We start from the raw sequence: 16,747 nt of genomic DNA, 5'->3' as shown, positions 1-16,747 counted from the left end.
TGTTGCTCGGTGTTGTATACGCAATCACATTAGTAATAAAAACTGCTGTTTTCGTCTCTTCCTTTTTCCGTTCTCTCAAATAGCTGAAGAAATGGCTACTTAGTGGTGTGTGTGTGCGTGTGTGTGTTTGTGCAGGTACCAGAGAGTACAAAGGCTGTCTGTGACTGTGTTTGATCCAGTTATGAATATTTTGAGAACCTTATTTCTTATAGCTTTATTTCCCTTTCAGCTTCATAAAGCGCACGCACACTCACACACATTTAGGCCCACTTGCTCTTGCATAAATGGTCACTGTTTGAGCTGCACTGCACAGGACTGTTGTGTCTTTTTGTGTGAAAGTCATTAACCTGGATTCCATAACTCCTCCTAGCAACACCCATAGTCACTGTTGCCTCAGCAACCAGACTACCTACAGCTTACCATGGCAATGGGAAAATGCTAAGGCACAAAAGAGATGGTACAGGAAGTTTAACACCCCCTACTTCATATGTGAACTCGTGTGTTTGCAGATCTTTTATGTACCATAAGAATAGTGATAGCTGAAATAATTTTCAGGTCTTTGCAGTTAGGTCCCTGTGGTCCTCACAAGTCTCATATGAAACCAAGTGTGTAAAGCAGGCGTGAGCAACTTAATTTCACAACCACCCCCTTCCCATCATCATTTGCAAGCGATTACCGTCAACTGACACGAAAATCCAACTGACATTACTGGCTGCTTTTCTCAAAACAGGAAGTGGAAAAGCATGTGCTACTGTATGCTATCTCAGTGATGACTCAGCTCTTTCACTCAAGGGGCAGAGCCTCCGTACAGCTGTGTCCCGTCTGCCAGCCGGATCAGGTGGAGCCGGGCACAGGGCGGGACACAGGTGGGGGGTTGAGAAGGAAGCAGAAACACAACAATGGAAGGGTGTGATGCGTGGCGCGCCGACCAGCGACTACCAGTCGCTCAGCGCACGTGACGATCCGTGACCACCATCCGAGCCGTGCGTGAACAGAGCAGGTGTCCTAGGCCACTCCAGCCTTCTGAGAAAACCTCTCAAACAGACGGGCCCTTGAGAATGACTGCTCCGATGAGGGGGAGGGTTGAACTGTGTGTGAAGTGAGAAGACGCCAGCCACGCTGCGTTCTGCACGTCCTTGTTACTGAACAGGGTACAGCACGCCAAGATCCGTCTGGCAGCACAACATGAGAAGTGTGAGGACTATTGTGGGCTCAGATTTAGTTTATGTCCTGCTGTTAAACAGTTCGCAAAGTGGGGAGGTCTTACACAAATGTGGGGGGTTGGAGGGGCGGGTGTTAGGACTGGATTTCCAGGGTAGAAATACTGTGGGCTTTTGTGCAGAAACCCATACATTGGCTTATATTCCTTACATCCTTATCTGAATAAAGTTTCATGGTTTGGATTAATAACACAAATGGCAGTACAGAAGGTAATGGTTTGAAGGCCATATATTCCTGCAGTAGATTTCAGTAGGTAAGTGTAGGAGACATGAATAGATCCATGTACACCTCCCACCACAAGCTGCATCGTGTTCATCAGCTGTCTGCTGGCATGTCAGGAAGTAATTCAGATCAGCACACATTTAAAACAAATCTAGTGCATTGGGGACCTCTGCTGGTTCTATTGTGAAGTGTATCAATTTTACATTGTTGGCAAGATAAATGTTCGTATTCCTACTGAAGGCGATTCAAACAATAAATTGCTACTGAAAATCAACTTTCAGGAGTTGTATTTCTTTAACTGAATTAATTCAGCAAAACTTGGTTCACATCGGACGGCTTTGCACTGCATATCTTGAATGTACCTTTGAATCCGTTTATGTGCAAAACATGCAACTCTGTCTGTTCCTAGTTGTAGAGCAGTTACAGGAACACCCCGAGAACTCCACAGCCCAAAAGGTTCACAGGGTCAAATTTCATTCCCAAAATAAATACCTCAACATGGATTATGTAGAAGTGTATGATACAAGAATCCCAAATATACTATTTAAGTCTCCATCAACCTTTCCTAAACACACAGGAACCAACCCTATTAGATTCATTAGGTCATTCTGGAGGATCAGCACAACCCTGAGCCCCAGCAGAACAGGCCATGTAACGAAGTACTTGTGCCAGTAAAAAAAACATGTTGAATCAACCCCCGCGCTAAAGGAGAAGCTGAAACAAGATAGCGTGCTGGGTGGTGGTGTTATTCCACTGAGGGAACTACTTATAGGAAGAAGTGATATTTAATTCATATTTTATTCTTTTTTATTGAGTAAAAATCTGGCGTGAACACGTGCAGACTAAAACCAGTGTAACAAATTCACCACGATTGAAGAAAAAAAAAAAAAGTTCTGCATCCGCCTGTAAAAAAATAGGATCTATCCCCAGAGAAACCACTTTCATCTGTAGAGCAAACGTCTTCTGGAAATCTGTATACCCGTGCAAAGTCTCGACGTCTTTCCTGAACACGTTATTAATTACTGATTTCTCTCCCCACGCCTCAACAAAAGGGTGCTTTTATGAATCAAAGCATCTTTGTAATAAGTCAGCATTTAACTGTCTTTACACTGTAAATATGTAGCTTCAAGTCCTTCACTTAACATTTAAACTAAAAGATTTTCCAAAAACGGGCAAAAAAAAAAACCAAAAAATGTAAAACAATAATTACAGTCAGAATTGACCTCTTAACCTCTGGTCCGTTGAGCGTGCGCACACACCCACCCGTTTTTGCAAACCTCAGCGCCGGTGGCGGCTGTGGCTGGAGTGGGCACTGTGTGAGTGTTTGCTCTTGTGAGAGCGTTCATATGAGCGGGATCTCTCTCGCCGGTCTCGGTGCTGCCCCCCGGTGGTGCTGGCGCGCTCGTGCCGGTGCTTTTTGGACACAAGGTCGGTGGGGACGCGCTCACGTTCCCTCTCCCGCTCACGTTCCCGGTCACGAGGCTTGCTGCCCGAGCGCGAGCGCTTCCTTTTGTGTGTGTGACGGGGGTGCTGCTTCAGCTCCTCAGAGCGCTGCTTGGACTTGAGGTGTGGCAGGAGGGGTGAAGGTGGGCCATGGTTGGCGTGTCGCCGTGGCGAGGGGCTGCGACTGTGTGAGCGGCTGCGTGAGCGTGAACTGTAGGTTCCCGAGCGACTGCGTCGATTGTTGTAACTACAAGAAATGGAAAGAAGCGTAGTTAATGTCTGATTAATTTTATGCACATCTTAAGCACACACACACACACACACACACACACACACGTCATCTCATGGTCTCAGCATTATCAAACATTTAATTTCAACTGGTTTAGCTATCTAATGACGCTAACTAAATTATTGAAGTTGCCGGCTTTGGTAGTTTGAATGAGTGGGTGAGAGAGGGGAGTATGCTACAGTGAGAGTGGTACTGACTGTCGGCGTGGTGAGCGTGACCGGGAGCGCGTCCGGGAGCGTGAGCGACTACCACTTCTGCTGTTCCGACCCGCCTTCCCCTCCTTCCTGAGCCTGAGACGACACAGACGACAAACTCACACACCAGGAACACCACTCAGCTACGGCTGCTCAGGTCCAGAGTGCAGGATGCAGCATGCAGAGTGGGGGTCTTCCCTACCCGTAGGGCTGCAGACTGAGGCCACTTAACTCACCCGTTATGGGGGCTTTTTGAGGCCTGGGGTCTCTCCTCGACTTCCTTCTTCAAAGCCTTAAGAGCCTGAGGGTTGGGGGACTTCTCATCCACCTTCACCACACTAGGAGAAGCTGCCAGACCAAAGAAAGGCTTTATTAAAAACAGCCACCAACGAGGGTCACCTTCTACTGAGTAACGAAAGTGGAGTTCAGAACCTTTTAATACCAACATCGTGCAAAGCAAGCAGAAACTTGTGGCGAAGGATGGTGGGACTTACAGGGTTTGGACGCTGGTGAGAATCCGCCCAGCGTGGAGAGCGCGGGGGTGCCATCCGGGTTCAGCCCCTTGGCCTTCAGCTTGGCCTCCTGCAGAGCCACCTTCCTCTTCTCCACCTCCCGCTCCAGCAGGTCATAGTTCGGCTGCAGACACACATGGAACGTGAACACCACCCACCACAGACGACAAGACCAGACCAAAGCAGGTCAGACAAGCGCACTGGAAAAATCTGTATACCCTTCCAGCGTCACAGGGGTGGGGGAGGAGCCACAGCCCCACCCATACACTGGTGGAGGTGAGAGAGCACATTACCTTCTTCCTTGTGTAGAGCTTCAGCGTGGTGATGCAAATGTCCTTGATTTCGTCTTCCGTAGCTCCAAACAACATATACCAGTGAGGTCGAGATGGCAGAGGAATCTAAAGGAAGAGCAAGAGCTGATCTCACCACCCACACATCACATCTACAATGTTTATCCAGAGTGGCCTACATGTTCATCGTTGTGACAGTGCATGCATCTGGGACTCCATTTCATGCTCCCTGCACCATACACTATCTGCTCTAGCAGGTGTGCTATGCCAGCACATCACATTCTTTCACAGAAGGTACATGGGCAACGTTAAAGGCAGGGGGCGCCGAGACCATGTTACTGGCACAAGGGCAGTACCTGAAGGGCACGAGCAGCCAGGTAGATGCAGGCGCAGGCGATGGTCTCCGCTTGAAACCTCACAAACACGTTGGTACGCAGGCTGTCGTTCATGTAGTTCCTGCAACACAGAAGGCGGAGCCCAACATTGCCATGTCTCCCTGAGCTGCTCCAGCCAAATGGCATAACCCCATTCAAGCCCCCCCCCCCCCCCCCACAGACAGCTATACCCACAATGCAATGCGTGCATGGCACGCTTATGGAGACTCAGGTTTAGCTTTGTCCTCCCCCCCTCTCTGTCTCTCTCTCCTTCCTGACTGCATTCACACTGTCTGCCCACACACATGCAGGGATGGGGGCATGTTCACACTGTGATGGTTCACTGGGCTTCTGTGCAGGGACAAAAGCTCAGATGGACTATAAAATGTGGTTGTGATAAAGAAACAATGTTTGGATTTACTGAGACCCCATGGGCAAGGCAAACAATACTGCCTCAATGATGTACACATGCAAAACACTTTTTAAACCATGCAATCCCATCGGTGAACAGTAGGTGGCAGCGTGAGCCATGAGGATGGCTCTCGTTGCATTCGACCGAAGTGAAAGGTGCGATTTAAGATGCGACATGGGGAGACACCAGGGACCGGTGGCTGCACGGTACACAACAGCGGGACTGGCATGCGACCTCAGCACTGATGACATGCGCTGGGTGTGGCACGTCTAACAGACAGGGGGTGGGATTCTGAGCACGAGACCACCGCGCAACGCTGGGGTTAGGCTACCGGAGTGAAGACAGACCACACAAATGGACATGAGCTATAGAATTACATGGAAGGACAAAGACTGATGGGGGAGGAGAAAGCGAACAGGGCAATGATGCAATTTCAACAGCCTAACATGACAAACGACCTTTAGCCATATGGTGTCAACTCAGTATGGCACATGAAGGCTGGAAGAGCTGCATCTGTGCACATTCATCTCCTGCACAACACTAGCTGTATAAAGGTAGACCCTGGCTGAGCTGCTATGTTGCCACTCTATTCTGAAGAGATACATAAGAAACAGGATGTCGCCAAAGGGATCCTTGAAGGAAAAGTCTGAGCAGGATGGCGATGCCTGGAAGACATTTCTAGAAACCAAGTCAGTGTGAACATACACACGTATACATGTGACTTTTACTACAAAAAATAGAACACCCTGGAAATTCTTTAAAATACAATACCTATAAATATATTACCTTCAACAGCTACTTTTTTTTCCAACACCTACTTGCTTAACTAGGAAACTTTAAAATCATAATGTTCTAGCATTCATTCTAAAACTACCTTTGAAATAAAGGAAAAAAGATACTTGCAAAAAACAAACAAAAAAAATACAAATCCTTTTGGACCACCCCAAGAAAACAAGGTGATGTTGCCAGGTGGAAAAGGCACCCCCCTCAGTGATTCTCGGGCAGAGAGCTCTCACTGGATTGGCCGTCTCGAGACGGGCAGCCAATGGGGGGAGATTCCTGGGGTCATGTGGTTGGAGGAGCAGAGTTCAGAGGTTCTTTATGACACTTACCATCATGGACTACCCTTTAATCAGAGTAGAGAGAAAGGGCAAAGTTAAACTGAGATCTCCATTTTTTAAAATCCTCATTCATGAAATTACAGACTCAAGCCATGAAAAGGGAAAAATAAAACGTGAAAGACAGTGAGTGAAGAAATACAAGTCCATCAGGTGTGTGTGTGTGTGTGTGTGTGGAATTAGAGCAAAGGCTTATTTAGTGAGCTGTCTAGACGCAGGTCACACGCACACCTTGCTGAGCAGGCTAAGGCACTCACCAGGCTGTCTGGACCAGGGTTTGATTCCTCTCACATTCCAGGACCTGCAGGTACAGGACGATGATCTGAAAGAAAAGGAGACTGTGCATTACGCGGTGGCCGTCCCACTCGACTAGAAAGGCAACAGACTGGGGTGTGACTCTGCTCTTCTCCGACCAGAAGGCTGCTGATCCAGAGAGGTGGTGTGCGTGCGACTCACCTTGTGCGGGTGTTTGACGTGGACACAGAAGCCGAGTTCCTTCAGCACACGCCGCTCGGCCTTGATCACCTGGTTTTTCGTGTTTATGTAGTTCTGGTCCAATATCAGTGGACTTGAGCTCCTGATTCGTAAAGGAATGAAAATAATGTTTTTCCCCCCAGCCCAAAATATCCAACAACAAAAGAGATAGAGTGCCTTTCTGCTTGACTTTGCTTGGTTTCTTTTTCCTTTTTTGATTTTTTTGGGGTTTTTTCCCTTCCAACCAACTAAAGGCAACAGGTCCTTTTTTGACTCCTGTAATTTCAGTAAAAGTCTTATAGTCCTGCCACAAACCACATAGTTCTGTCCCCATCACAGCTTTAACACAAACAGCACACCTTTACAGCACTGCCTCCACAGGAACACACCAGACCATGATATAAGCCCACACACAGCCTCACTGAGTTTACAAGTAAACAGGAGCTCAGTCTCTCAGCAGGTGGAGCAGTACACCTGAAGTCTCTGAAACACAGAACCTCTCCTACCTTTCAGCCAAGCGTCCCTCATCACTCAGGCGTTAGGCCCTGCTTTGCTGGACCTAACGGAGGGAAACAACCTGGGCCATTCTCCTCCGCTTGCAAACCAAAACTGTCTACAAATACAAAAAGCCCTACAGCTTTCAGCACACAGAAAAACACATTCAACCGAGTCAAAGACTTTGGCCACTAACGTTTGTAGGTTAATCATATTTCTTTACATGTGCCACAGACAAAATGGTACAGAATGCTGAATAAGCACATAAATAGTGAACTAAAAAACAAAACTCAAGTATTTCACCCTCTCTGTGGCTACGTGTGAACATTTGCTGATTGTTAAGAAACAACTTTGCCCCACTGGTTCTTCAAACCAACCAAGCTTTGTGTCAAAGCACTGAAGCCTATTTCACAGCAGAACTCACCTTGACAGATCAACAAGCTTAAAACAACTGCTTTGGTACAACAGCCAAACAATTTAGTGAAGAGTAACTTTAACGAACATGTCAGTCAGATATTTGCTTGACAATCGGTTCTGTCCCATTAAAGCTAAGGACTAAAAACATAAGTAGGCCTGTGTGTCTGATAAAGAGGACAATCAAGATGGTGCAGACAATACTGATATTCCCCCAATTTTGTTCCACATGAATAACTCACTAAAAATGAGTGTCTAAAAAGGAAAGAGAAGCGGCTTCCAGTTGAAATAAAATGCAAAATGCATGAGAGTGATCAGACGGTACAGAGACGGACACTAAATTACGATTACATAGTGACCGGGACCTGATCAGTGAAAACAAACCAAACAAAAAAAACCTAATCTAAGGTGTGACTTTCTGTGAAAGCTGTGATCTGAGGTGGTTTGTTGGTTTTAAACACGTTTGAGGAAAATAATTTCTTTAAAAAAATGAATGAAACAATGTCACCTGTGTTAGCAGAGACAATAAGCTTAAACTGACATACAGGAGTCACCCAGACCGTTCAGGACCAGCGGCCAACCTGTCGTCCCCGATATTCCCAGTGACCGCTTTCAGACCACTGGCGTCTCCCAGGGGAGCGGGGGAGGAGGGGGAAGCGACACCTCGCTCACTGTTGCCATGCCGACTGCTTCATCTCTACGTACCATTCCACATCACCCAGGCTTTGGTAAATGTAGCTGGTCGCTGTTAGTTGGTTGCAAGGGAAAAGAGAATTCAAGTTAATACCAGTGTCTTTACTCGTTTAAAAAATTAAAAAACTGTCCCTTCAAAAAAAAAAAAACAAAAAAAAAAACAAACAAACAAAAAGAAAACCAACCCCCCTTTATCACTACAATTTCTCAGTGTAAAAAATATCCTCTGTTAAGCTTTTGAATGGTCAGGAGGCATTTTTTACTTGTTCAGGTAAGCAGAAGCCTATCTTGCTGTTACTACCAATTATGACTGATGATGAAACTGAAAAGCCTTAAAATGGTTTAGAGTACATAAATCAAACAAAATGGCACTCAAAACAGGACATCCTACTGAAAACAAAGGCACAAACTATTCAGTTAACACGTTTAAAAATACCTGATTCACTTTATACAAGTGATGACGTTAAATGTTACACAAAGAAAACATCATCAAGGTGGGAGGTTGCTGGCACAAGCACCAAAGCAGCACTGATGCGTACCTTTTTCCCCTGATCTGCCTCAAATGATGGAAAACGTTGATGACGTCCCTTATTCGGCGAGGGGCTTCTTCAATCTTTGAGGCCAAATTGATACAGGCCATGGCAACAATCTGAAAGAAGGATGGAGAGAAAAAAAACAAATTGAGGCAATTTTGGATGGACAACGACCCCGGAATATATAATTTGACCCACATAACGCACACAATGATCCGGCAGTTATGGTTAGGAGCTCAGGTAAGTCCCTAAAGTCGTGGAGGCGGCGGCCGTGTTGGTCGAGGCCGCCAGAAGGCAGTTTGCAACATGGCCGCCGCTGCTACGTTGTAAGTACGCACCGCGGGGCCTAAGCGAGGAGCCGGCCCGCCGTCTCACCTCAAAACTGTGTTTCACGAACGACTTCGAGTAGAAGAAGCGGTGGAAAAGAACCTGTCCGGTCGCCATCGCAACCTGTAAGACACATTTTAAAATGTCAGTCCATAAAAACAAAACAAGGTTCACGACACCGAGATTCAAAAATCTACATCCGCCATTTTGTTTTTGTCCAACGAGCCCCGCTAGCGTTAGCTGGTGTAGAGACGCGTAATGTCCGACAACACCGGCGTTCGGCGGGAAAACGTACACACCCGTATAATTACTCCCGTTAGTAAGGACGGTACGGGTGTACGTCGAGTTAAGTGGCCGTATTACCACAGGACCACGGCGCTAGCTACGTTAGCTTTTACAGCACGGCCAGGCCGCGTTGCCAGCACGAGCCTGCGGACCCAAGTTAAGGTTACATAAGCGGACTCCGGGCGGTTCGGACCCGGACCGGAGCCAACCGAGCGACCCGACGCCCACCTGTGGCAGCCGTAGCAGAATCCCCGCGGCCTGGATGAGCTCGCAGCCCAGGATCCGCAGGTCCGTCTCAGTGTGCAGGTCTAGGCCATCCAGCATCGACGGGGTCGGGGACAGCTTCTCCTCGGGGATCAAGGAATTGTCGATGGTAAGAAAGACTTCGGAATAAACTTTGTCCCCGATCAGGATCCCTTCATTGGCCGCCGGGGTGTTTGTAGCGGTGGCCGACTGAGCGGTGGCCGTTGTCGCCTCCATCGTTCTAGCTGGTGAAGTAGCCGCTCAAACGCGCACACGACGCTCGAGACGTTCGGGAAGGGCCGGAAGTGACGCGGGATCTGCCGCGTGACGCCGAGGTTTCGGTCACGTACACGTCCGCGTTCTAGTAATGTTGACGATACATAGATCCGTACGTCTTATTTAGGGAAAATAACTTTTATTTCATTACAGCGTCGACATGTGCGGATACATAGAGAATTAATGGTGGTTTTCGTCGATTATCAATATTACTCTGGAAAAATAACACTTACGCTCCACACTTTAAACGTAAATTTTTAAAAATAAAAACAAATATCTGTTAAATGTCCTGTGAGCAACCAGTAATGTTTAATACTGTAGACATAATCCGATCGTTTTCGGTCACAATAACGTTCCAATGACGTCGATTCCAGGAAATCGAGTTTGAACGTCCGTCGTTGAACTTGAACATATCCCTCCGCGAAGGCTTTTTCCGAAACGTGACCATGATGTCAGGCGACCAAAGGTGATCCTGTGCTGCTTTGTCAGCAGACGCTGCGTGCGCCTGGATAAACCCCACACTGTGGCACAAACCTCCTCGTAAATGTAGACTGATGCTACCATACATGTAATTAGTTAAAAATGGCTTAGACCAAAGTAATTCAGACTGATTGGCTTTTCAAGTGTCAATATTCATTGGAGTCTCAGGATAATTTTAAGATGCCAGGTGATTAGTAGGCCAAACCCTGTCCCGTACGGTCTCGCTTGCTGTACTGCTCCAGTAGCTTCAGCGACGCGAATTGCTCGTGCGTTCTTGCCACATCTTCCGCAGTTTCTCTCCACTTCGTCCTAACCGATGGGTCTGCACCTCTCTCCAACAAAATGCCAAGGACCTGTTGAGCGAATGTGTTACTGGTGATGCAGAAAGGAAGCAAAGTAGACAGTACTGCTTTTCTGCTGATACTTGGAATGGAGATTTTTTTTTTCAGATTCAGGCCATTAAACTGGTGTACAATAATTGTGTATACATCCTGATAATGATCCCTAAAACATACTCCGATAAAGAAGAGTAGGATGTTTTCATTGTGCAATAACCTTTAACACATTTGGGAATTACTCCAAAGTGCTTCACTTGTGGCTTGAAAATAAAAGAGTAGGTGGCTGTGTGTGCATGTTTTGTGAAGGGCTTTGGAGAGAGGTTAGAGATCATGGGACTAAAGAGAGAATGTGGACTTATTTGGGTGGCTAAGTGTCACAGAAGTTGCAAAGATTAAAAAATTTCTTACAGCAGTTTTAACACGCTGAGGTTTAGCCAATCACCACAGGAAAAGACTACATGGTGCATGTTTGTCCCCAGCACTGGCCTTGTGCTGGACCCGTACCCACTGCCGTATGGACCCTGAAGCAATGAGGGGCATGGGCACCTTGCAATGGCCTCTCTCCACGGCCAGGTGCAGCGGCGTCCGTCCCTGGCACTCGGCCGCGTCGACCTGCGCACCGTAGTGCAACAGCAGCTTGGCGGCCTCACCGCTGTCCCGGAGGGCCGCATAGTGCAGCGGCGTCATCTGCAGGCCGTCCCTGTCCTCCAGGCCCGCTCCACTAAGGATCAGCAGGTGCACCACAGCCCCGGAGCCGGCGCGGGCTGCCAGGTGAAGCGGGGCGGCCCCGTCCACGTCTCGCGCTCCCACCGCTGCCCCGGCAGCCAGCAGGAGCTGCAGGATCTGGGGAGGCGGGGTTTGAGGTGAGGGGCGGGATTCGCGGTGGAGGGAAAATGTGGAAAGGAGGGAGAGAGAGGATCGAGGGAGGAGGAGGAAAAGAGATGGGGGAAGGGAAGATGGATGAAGTGGTGCTGGAGAGAGCAGAAGAGCTCCGTCACCCACCCTGAACACCATCTGCTTATTTGAATGCACTTGGCATGACACCTTGGCAACGCAGCGTTAGCCTCAATGGCAAAGAGGGCTGGAATTCACATATGAGCCGTTACGTATTACAGACAGGAAAAAGCGCACAAGCTTTCGGATTATCTTAGATACACAGACCTTGGTGGTGTTAATGTCCAGTGACATCATTTAGCGTAATGGTTCATTTGTAAACACTGACGCGTACATGGTTCAGGCGTGAATAACCCTTATAATACAGTCATTATAAAGTCATCTGTAACTTCAAATGAAAAGATTTTTTTTGTCTTAACCAGCATTTTAGACTTTATCTTAAAAGTGTTATTAGATTGTATATGGTATAAGGACATCGTCTCAGTATTTTATTTTGAAAAATGCTGCTGGCCTCACCTTCTTCTCTGCAGAGCGGGCGCACAAGTGTAGTGCTGTTCGCCCCCCACAGCCTGGGAGGTTGGTGTCAGCCCCACGGTGGAGCAGGAGTCTCACGCCTGCCTCGTCGCTCACCATCACTGCCAGCTGCAGGGGGCTGGGCCCCAGCACGCCTGCCCCCTCCACATCCGCCCCGTTGTCCAGCAGGAGCTCGGCCATGTCGCCCCGCCCCCCGAACACGGCCCAGTGCAGTGGGGTCCACCCGTGCGAGTCGCGGGGGTCGGGGGCGGCCAGGTGCTGGAGTAGAGCCCGCGCAGGGTTCAGGTGCCCGCCGGCAGCGGCCAGGTGGAGGGGAGTCTGCCCGCAGTCGGAGCGTGCCTCGTGGGATGCCCCCCGGTGGAGGAGGTACTCGGTGGTGTCCGCATCACCCCCCAAGCAGGCGCGGTGCAGGGGGGTGCAGCCAAAGAAGTCCCGGCGGTTCACCTCCGCCTGGCTGGAGCACAGCAGCAGTCGCAGAAGTTCGAGGTGGCCGCAGAAAGCAGCGTGGTGGACGGCCGTCCAGCCGAGAGCATCCCTGCAATGGCAAAACGCGCACAAGACAATGCGCCTTCATTAAAAATGTAATCTGTGCTTCTGAGAAGGCCTTGGAACTCTGTAGACAGGCATGCAGACCAGTGGCAGTATGTTTTCTCAGAATAAATTTTGCTTCCTCATTTAATTTGGAGCACATGAAACTGCTGATGAAGGACCTCTGTCCAAATCTTACTGTTTCTCTAGGAACACAGTGTACTTCAATACAATTTTGACCATCTTGAGATCTTACTACGGAATACTGCTGTTCACCCTCACTTGGAATCTGTTTTTATATTAAACACACACACACACACACACACACGTGGTACTAAATGTGATGATCTAATCTGTCATAGCTTCTGGATCATAGGCCACTCACTGGCAGTTAACAGGAACACCGTGCTCCAGCAGGGCCTGCACCTGCTCCCGGCAGTCGTCCCAGACGGCACGGTGCAGTCTCCCTTCGTCTAGCGGGCAGTGCTGGGGTCGGCGGTGGCTGTGCAGCCTCCACTGCCTGCTCCCCGCAGGGGCGGAGGTCGCGCGGCTTCTCCTCTCCGAGGGGCCAAGTGTCACGGAGTCGTGCAGAGCCAGCCACCGCCGCTGGAACTCAGGACCCGCGTCCGTCATGCCGCTGTTGCACCCTGCGGCCAGGACGGGCACGGACAGCCCCGGAATACGCTCTGGCAAGATCAAGATGGTCCCTGTGAGGTCCTGGGAAAAGGATTCTGAAAGCCTTCGCTTTCAGCCTTCTCTCAGTAAAATATGAATTTGTTTACATTTGAAGCCATAATAAAACAATGAATTAGATGCGAATCAAGTAAATTATATTGCTTTGTAAATGAAAATATCTCACAGTACAGCCAGGATCCACCAGGGGGCGATGAGGGTTAACAGTCCTGTAGCTCCTCTGGCAAGTACTAGATCATTTACACAATAGCAGTTCTGAGCCACATTTATATGTTAGATAATCCTTCGGGCTAACATAAATCATGCCAGAACATTTACGCAATGTTTAATGTCATTGCTCCATCAGGGCCAGCAATCATCACTCATGCTGCGTGAGTGCTTGACACATTCCAACAATCTGTCTTTTCTGTGCCATTATACAATCCAGAGATCCCAGCACCACGGTAATAGAGCGGCATGGCGTTTTTAAAGATCTCCATGCAATTTCCTGGCAGGGTATCCCTTGATTGTTATCAGATGTTATAAAGTTATCAGACATTAGTTACTAGGATGTTATTTGTCGTTTACACCGCATATATTTAGTGACATTGAAGATGTAAGACGTAACCCATAGAAACTATGGCACAAAACAGTATAAACAGCTCTTACACAAGAATGCTGTTTGTGGGCTTTTGTGAATCAGATTTTTCAGACATTAAACATTAAATGTCAACATTAAAACACATACAAAACAACAGGCATTAACACATGCAAGGGAACACAGCGTACGTACAAAATTACACACTCTCCTCCTCAGTGCCAGTGACTGAGTGTTTCTGTGTGTGTGTTTGTGTGTGTGTGTGTGTGTGTGAGAGAGAGAGAGAGAGAGCCAAGCAGAGCTGTGAGCAGTGGGGGCCCTGGAGGCGTGAACGGCTTGTCATGGTGTGGGCGTTCGGCGGTGTGTGGGTGGATGACAGCCAACCCAGCAGCCTCTGCACCGTTATCCGTTCCTGAGCAGCCCCTACAGGGCTCAGGGTTCCGGTCCTGCACCCTCGGTCCCACCCTCTGCTGTTACGCTCTGCTTGAAGGAACTCGCAAGGGCAGACGAACTGATGCCAAATCTCATAAACAACTCACACTTCAAATCAAAGACAGCGACTTTCCATTGTAGCAATTCGTGAAAAGTGTAGGGGCACGAGACTGTGTTTTGCAGAAGGAACAAAAGGCTCTTTTTGCACCTGCAGCCGAAAGCTATCATCACCTTTGAAAGGGATCGTTTGTTCCTTTCCATGACAGGTCGTTTAGGATCATTTCACACTCTGAGTTCATGCTCAGGATTCCAGACCCAGGGTAACCTCTGCCCTTATCTCACTGCCTCGCTCTGAGGTGGCACAGCATTGAAAAAGCTTTGTAACTAAAACCCCCACCTAATCCCAGAAAACACAGACCCCCGAGGGTCTGCTCTGGCAAATCTCTGTATGCCACATCCCTGGAGAAGAAGTGAAGGAAGTTACGGTACCTCTCCGGAGCCGGTGCTCTGGATCTCCTCACGTCAGCCGGGTTACGATGCCTCCTCGAGGTGGCGAAACACGCGGCTCCTCCACCACACGCCTTGCGCCATGCTGTCTGAGCTTTGGTTTTTTTTTTTTGCGTTCCTAAGAGGTTCCTATGGAGGGAGCTGGTTTTCCGACAGCGACTGATGCAACGTGATGGTATGTTGGCCAGGAGGAGGAGGGGAAGCTTGTGTTGGATACAGAAACAAAAGACATTGCGCATGCCTGATGCCCCCATGGCACACACACACATACAGCACACTGTGAAATGCAAATGCTATGCTAATTATGCACTCGCATCAACGTCCAACTCCTCAGAGGGACTGGTCTGGGATCAGTTTTCACCTGATCATGTCCCAGTGCACACTAATACTCAGAAACTGGCCCTAGACCAGCAAACCTTGTCTGAGATATTTGATAGATTCCATGGATTTTGTAAACCCTGATTTACCTGGAAATTGTACAGCATCATCTGAAACAGGGCTGTGCCTCTAGAAACATAATGAAATAATCACCCAGCTGCTCTTCGTCAGTGGAAGCTGATGAGCTAAAACAAAGCTACTGAAAGTCGGAAAGAGAGGTTTAGCATAAGTGCAGAATCGCCATCTGAGATTGCCATGTTAATTAAAAAAATCAATATTAATAATCTAAACAACATTATAAGCAAAATCAACAGCAAGAAGACAACTACCATCAAATTCAGTACAATTCAGAACCTACTCCTTAATTCAGTCTATTCAGAATATATGAAACTTTTGGTTGTTATACAGGTACATAAAAATTATTTATGTACTTCACCTACCCCCCTCCCTCCACCAACACAGTCACTTATGGAAAATCTGGACACAATCAAACTTTGGACACAAATGAATACTATGAAATTAGGTAGTTCAACTGATGGCCTTTCTTGCCTGTAACTACACCGCAGCCGTTCCCCAGTTCATGTTACAGTGACTACACGACCATGGGAGAGTTATCAATAGGCCATTGTTCATCTGAAAAACTTTTATAAGAACTGGTCTCCAGGCGGACACCTGATGCCTGCCGCGTTTCTGTAGATTATGAGCCAGTAAGGACACCGTTTCGTGTAAACGTTTCCTCTCGCGCACACGGGAAGCACGTGTACGCACTTCCTGCCGCCGCCTGTAGAGTTCCTCCAACTGGACATGTTTCACCATGTTCACGAGAAGACAGTTCAGCTCTCGACCACAGAAACATTGTCCACAGCTTTTCGCCATGTTCTCTAACGTGTAACGTGATGCAGGCTCCTAAGCGGGAACAGGTTATTCTTCTGTGGACATCAGCACCATCCTAACGGCGGCTTGGGACGGTGACGTCACCGACCCCCAGTTCGCGAGTGTTTATAGGCGCGCGCTTGAGGTCGAAATCTGACATGGAGTAAAGGAAAGTGGTGATGTAAAATTCAATAACCTCTGATGTACATGATTACATAAAAAACCTCAAATTATACCTGTTTGATAATCTTTATGAAGCGTTTGTAGAATATGCTGGCATGTTCCCTATGAAACCACAAGAGGGCAATGTCATCCCAGTTAGGCTGGACTCGCCATCGTGTCCACTAGAGGGCATCGTTTCCACATCTGAAATTCTGTGCCAATGGAATTATTGCACTGGTTCGCTTAGGTTCGATAACCTTTTAAGTTCTTGTTTGACAGCTTACCGACATCTTATTGCGCCACAGGTTCAACCCCCCATTTATTATCTCAATCTCCTAATAAATATTTAAATTTACTAATTGGGCACAGGTACCAGCTAGCTCTTACATAAGGTCAAAGAAGCAACCATGACTTGAAACTGTTTAAACAAGAAAATAAAAAAAAAACTTTGATAATAACCTGATGCACACTGTAATTAAACTTATCACCAGCTTTTTACACCTGCTTGTTTTGGTTGACAGAGTGTTGTTGGTTTG

General features: G+C 47.9%; 2 protein-coding genes across 8 annotated transcripts; both read right to left on the bottom strand.

Annotated features, from left to right (window-relative positions):
- Window positions 1–2,222: 2,222 nt before the first annotated feature.
- ccnl1a (cyclin L1a) lies at window positions 2,223–9,871 on the bottom strand. 3 transcript variants are annotated; one of them, XM_076994699.1, is made up of 11 exons: window positions 9,525–9,856; window positions 9,060–9,134; window positions 8,691–8,800; window positions 6,532–6,652; window positions 6,333–6,397; window positions 4,528–4,627; window positions 4,175–4,279; window positions 3,864–4,005; window positions 3,606–3,717; window positions 3,373–3,465; window positions 2,223–3,133 (listed from the first exon to the last, which is right to left on the bottom strand). In XM_076994699.1, exons 1-11 carry the CDS (start codon window positions 9,774–9,776, stop codon window positions 2,722–2,724), a joined length of 1,587 nt encoding a protein of 528 aa, XP_076850814.1. In that variant the 5' UTR covers window positions 9,777–9,856; the 3' UTR covers window positions 2,223–2,721. The 3 variants fall into 3 exon arrangements, 2 of the variants coding, with proteins under 2 accessions (XP_076850814.1, XP_076850823.1); XR_013126831.1 differs by lacking the exons at window positions 2,223–3,133; window positions 3,373–3,465; window positions 3,606–3,717; window positions 3,864–4,005 and adding an exon at window positions 6,070–6,083 and having other exon boundaries at window positions 4,240–4,279; window positions 9,525–9,871; XM_076994708.1 differs by lacking the exons at window positions 2,223–3,133; window positions 3,373–3,465; window positions 3,606–3,717; ... (1 more) ...; window positions 4,175–4,279; window positions 4,528–4,627 and adding an exon at window positions 5,723–6,083 and having other exon boundaries at window positions 9,525–9,869.
- A 69-nt stretch (window positions 9,872–9,940) lies between these two features.
- ankrd67 (ankyrin repeat domain 67) lies at window positions 9,941–16,164 on the bottom strand. 5 transcript variants are annotated; one of them, XM_076994715.1, is made up of 8 exons: window positions 15,726–16,157; window positions 15,266–15,375; window positions 14,781–15,001; window positions 13,449–13,512; window positions 12,975–13,275; window positions 12,044–12,596; window positions 11,180–11,476; window positions 9,941–10,648 (listed from the first exon to the last, which is right to left on the bottom strand). In XM_076994715.1, exons 5-8 carry the CDS (start codon window positions 13,220–13,222, stop codon window positions 10,487–10,489), a joined length of 1,260 nt encoding a protein of 419 aa, XP_076850830.1. In that variant the 5' UTR covers window positions 13,223–13,275; window positions 13,449–13,512; window positions 14,781–15,001; window positions 15,266–15,375; window positions 15,726–16,157; the 3' UTR covers window positions 9,941–10,486. The 5 variants fall into 5 exon arrangements, with proteins under 5 accessions (XP_076850830.1, XP_076850831.1, XP_076850828.1 ...); XM_076994716.1 differs by lacking the exon at window positions 13,449–13,512; XM_076994713.1 differs by having other exon boundaries at window positions 9,942–10,648; window positions 12,975–15,001; window positions 15,266–16,156.
- Between the last annotated feature and the right edge of the window lie 583 nt (window positions 16,165–16,747).

Source organism: Brachyhypopomus gauderio, chromosome 2, assembly GCF_052324685.1.
Source record: "Brachyhypopomus gauderio isolate BG-103 chromosome 2, BGAUD_0.2, whole genome shotgun sequence".
Classification (NCBI taxonomy): Eukaryota; Metazoa; Chordata; class Actinopteri; order Gymnotiformes; family Hypopomidae; genus Brachyhypopomus; species Brachyhypopomus gauderio.
This window is presented reverse-complemented; position numbering and strand designations above follow the sequence as displayed.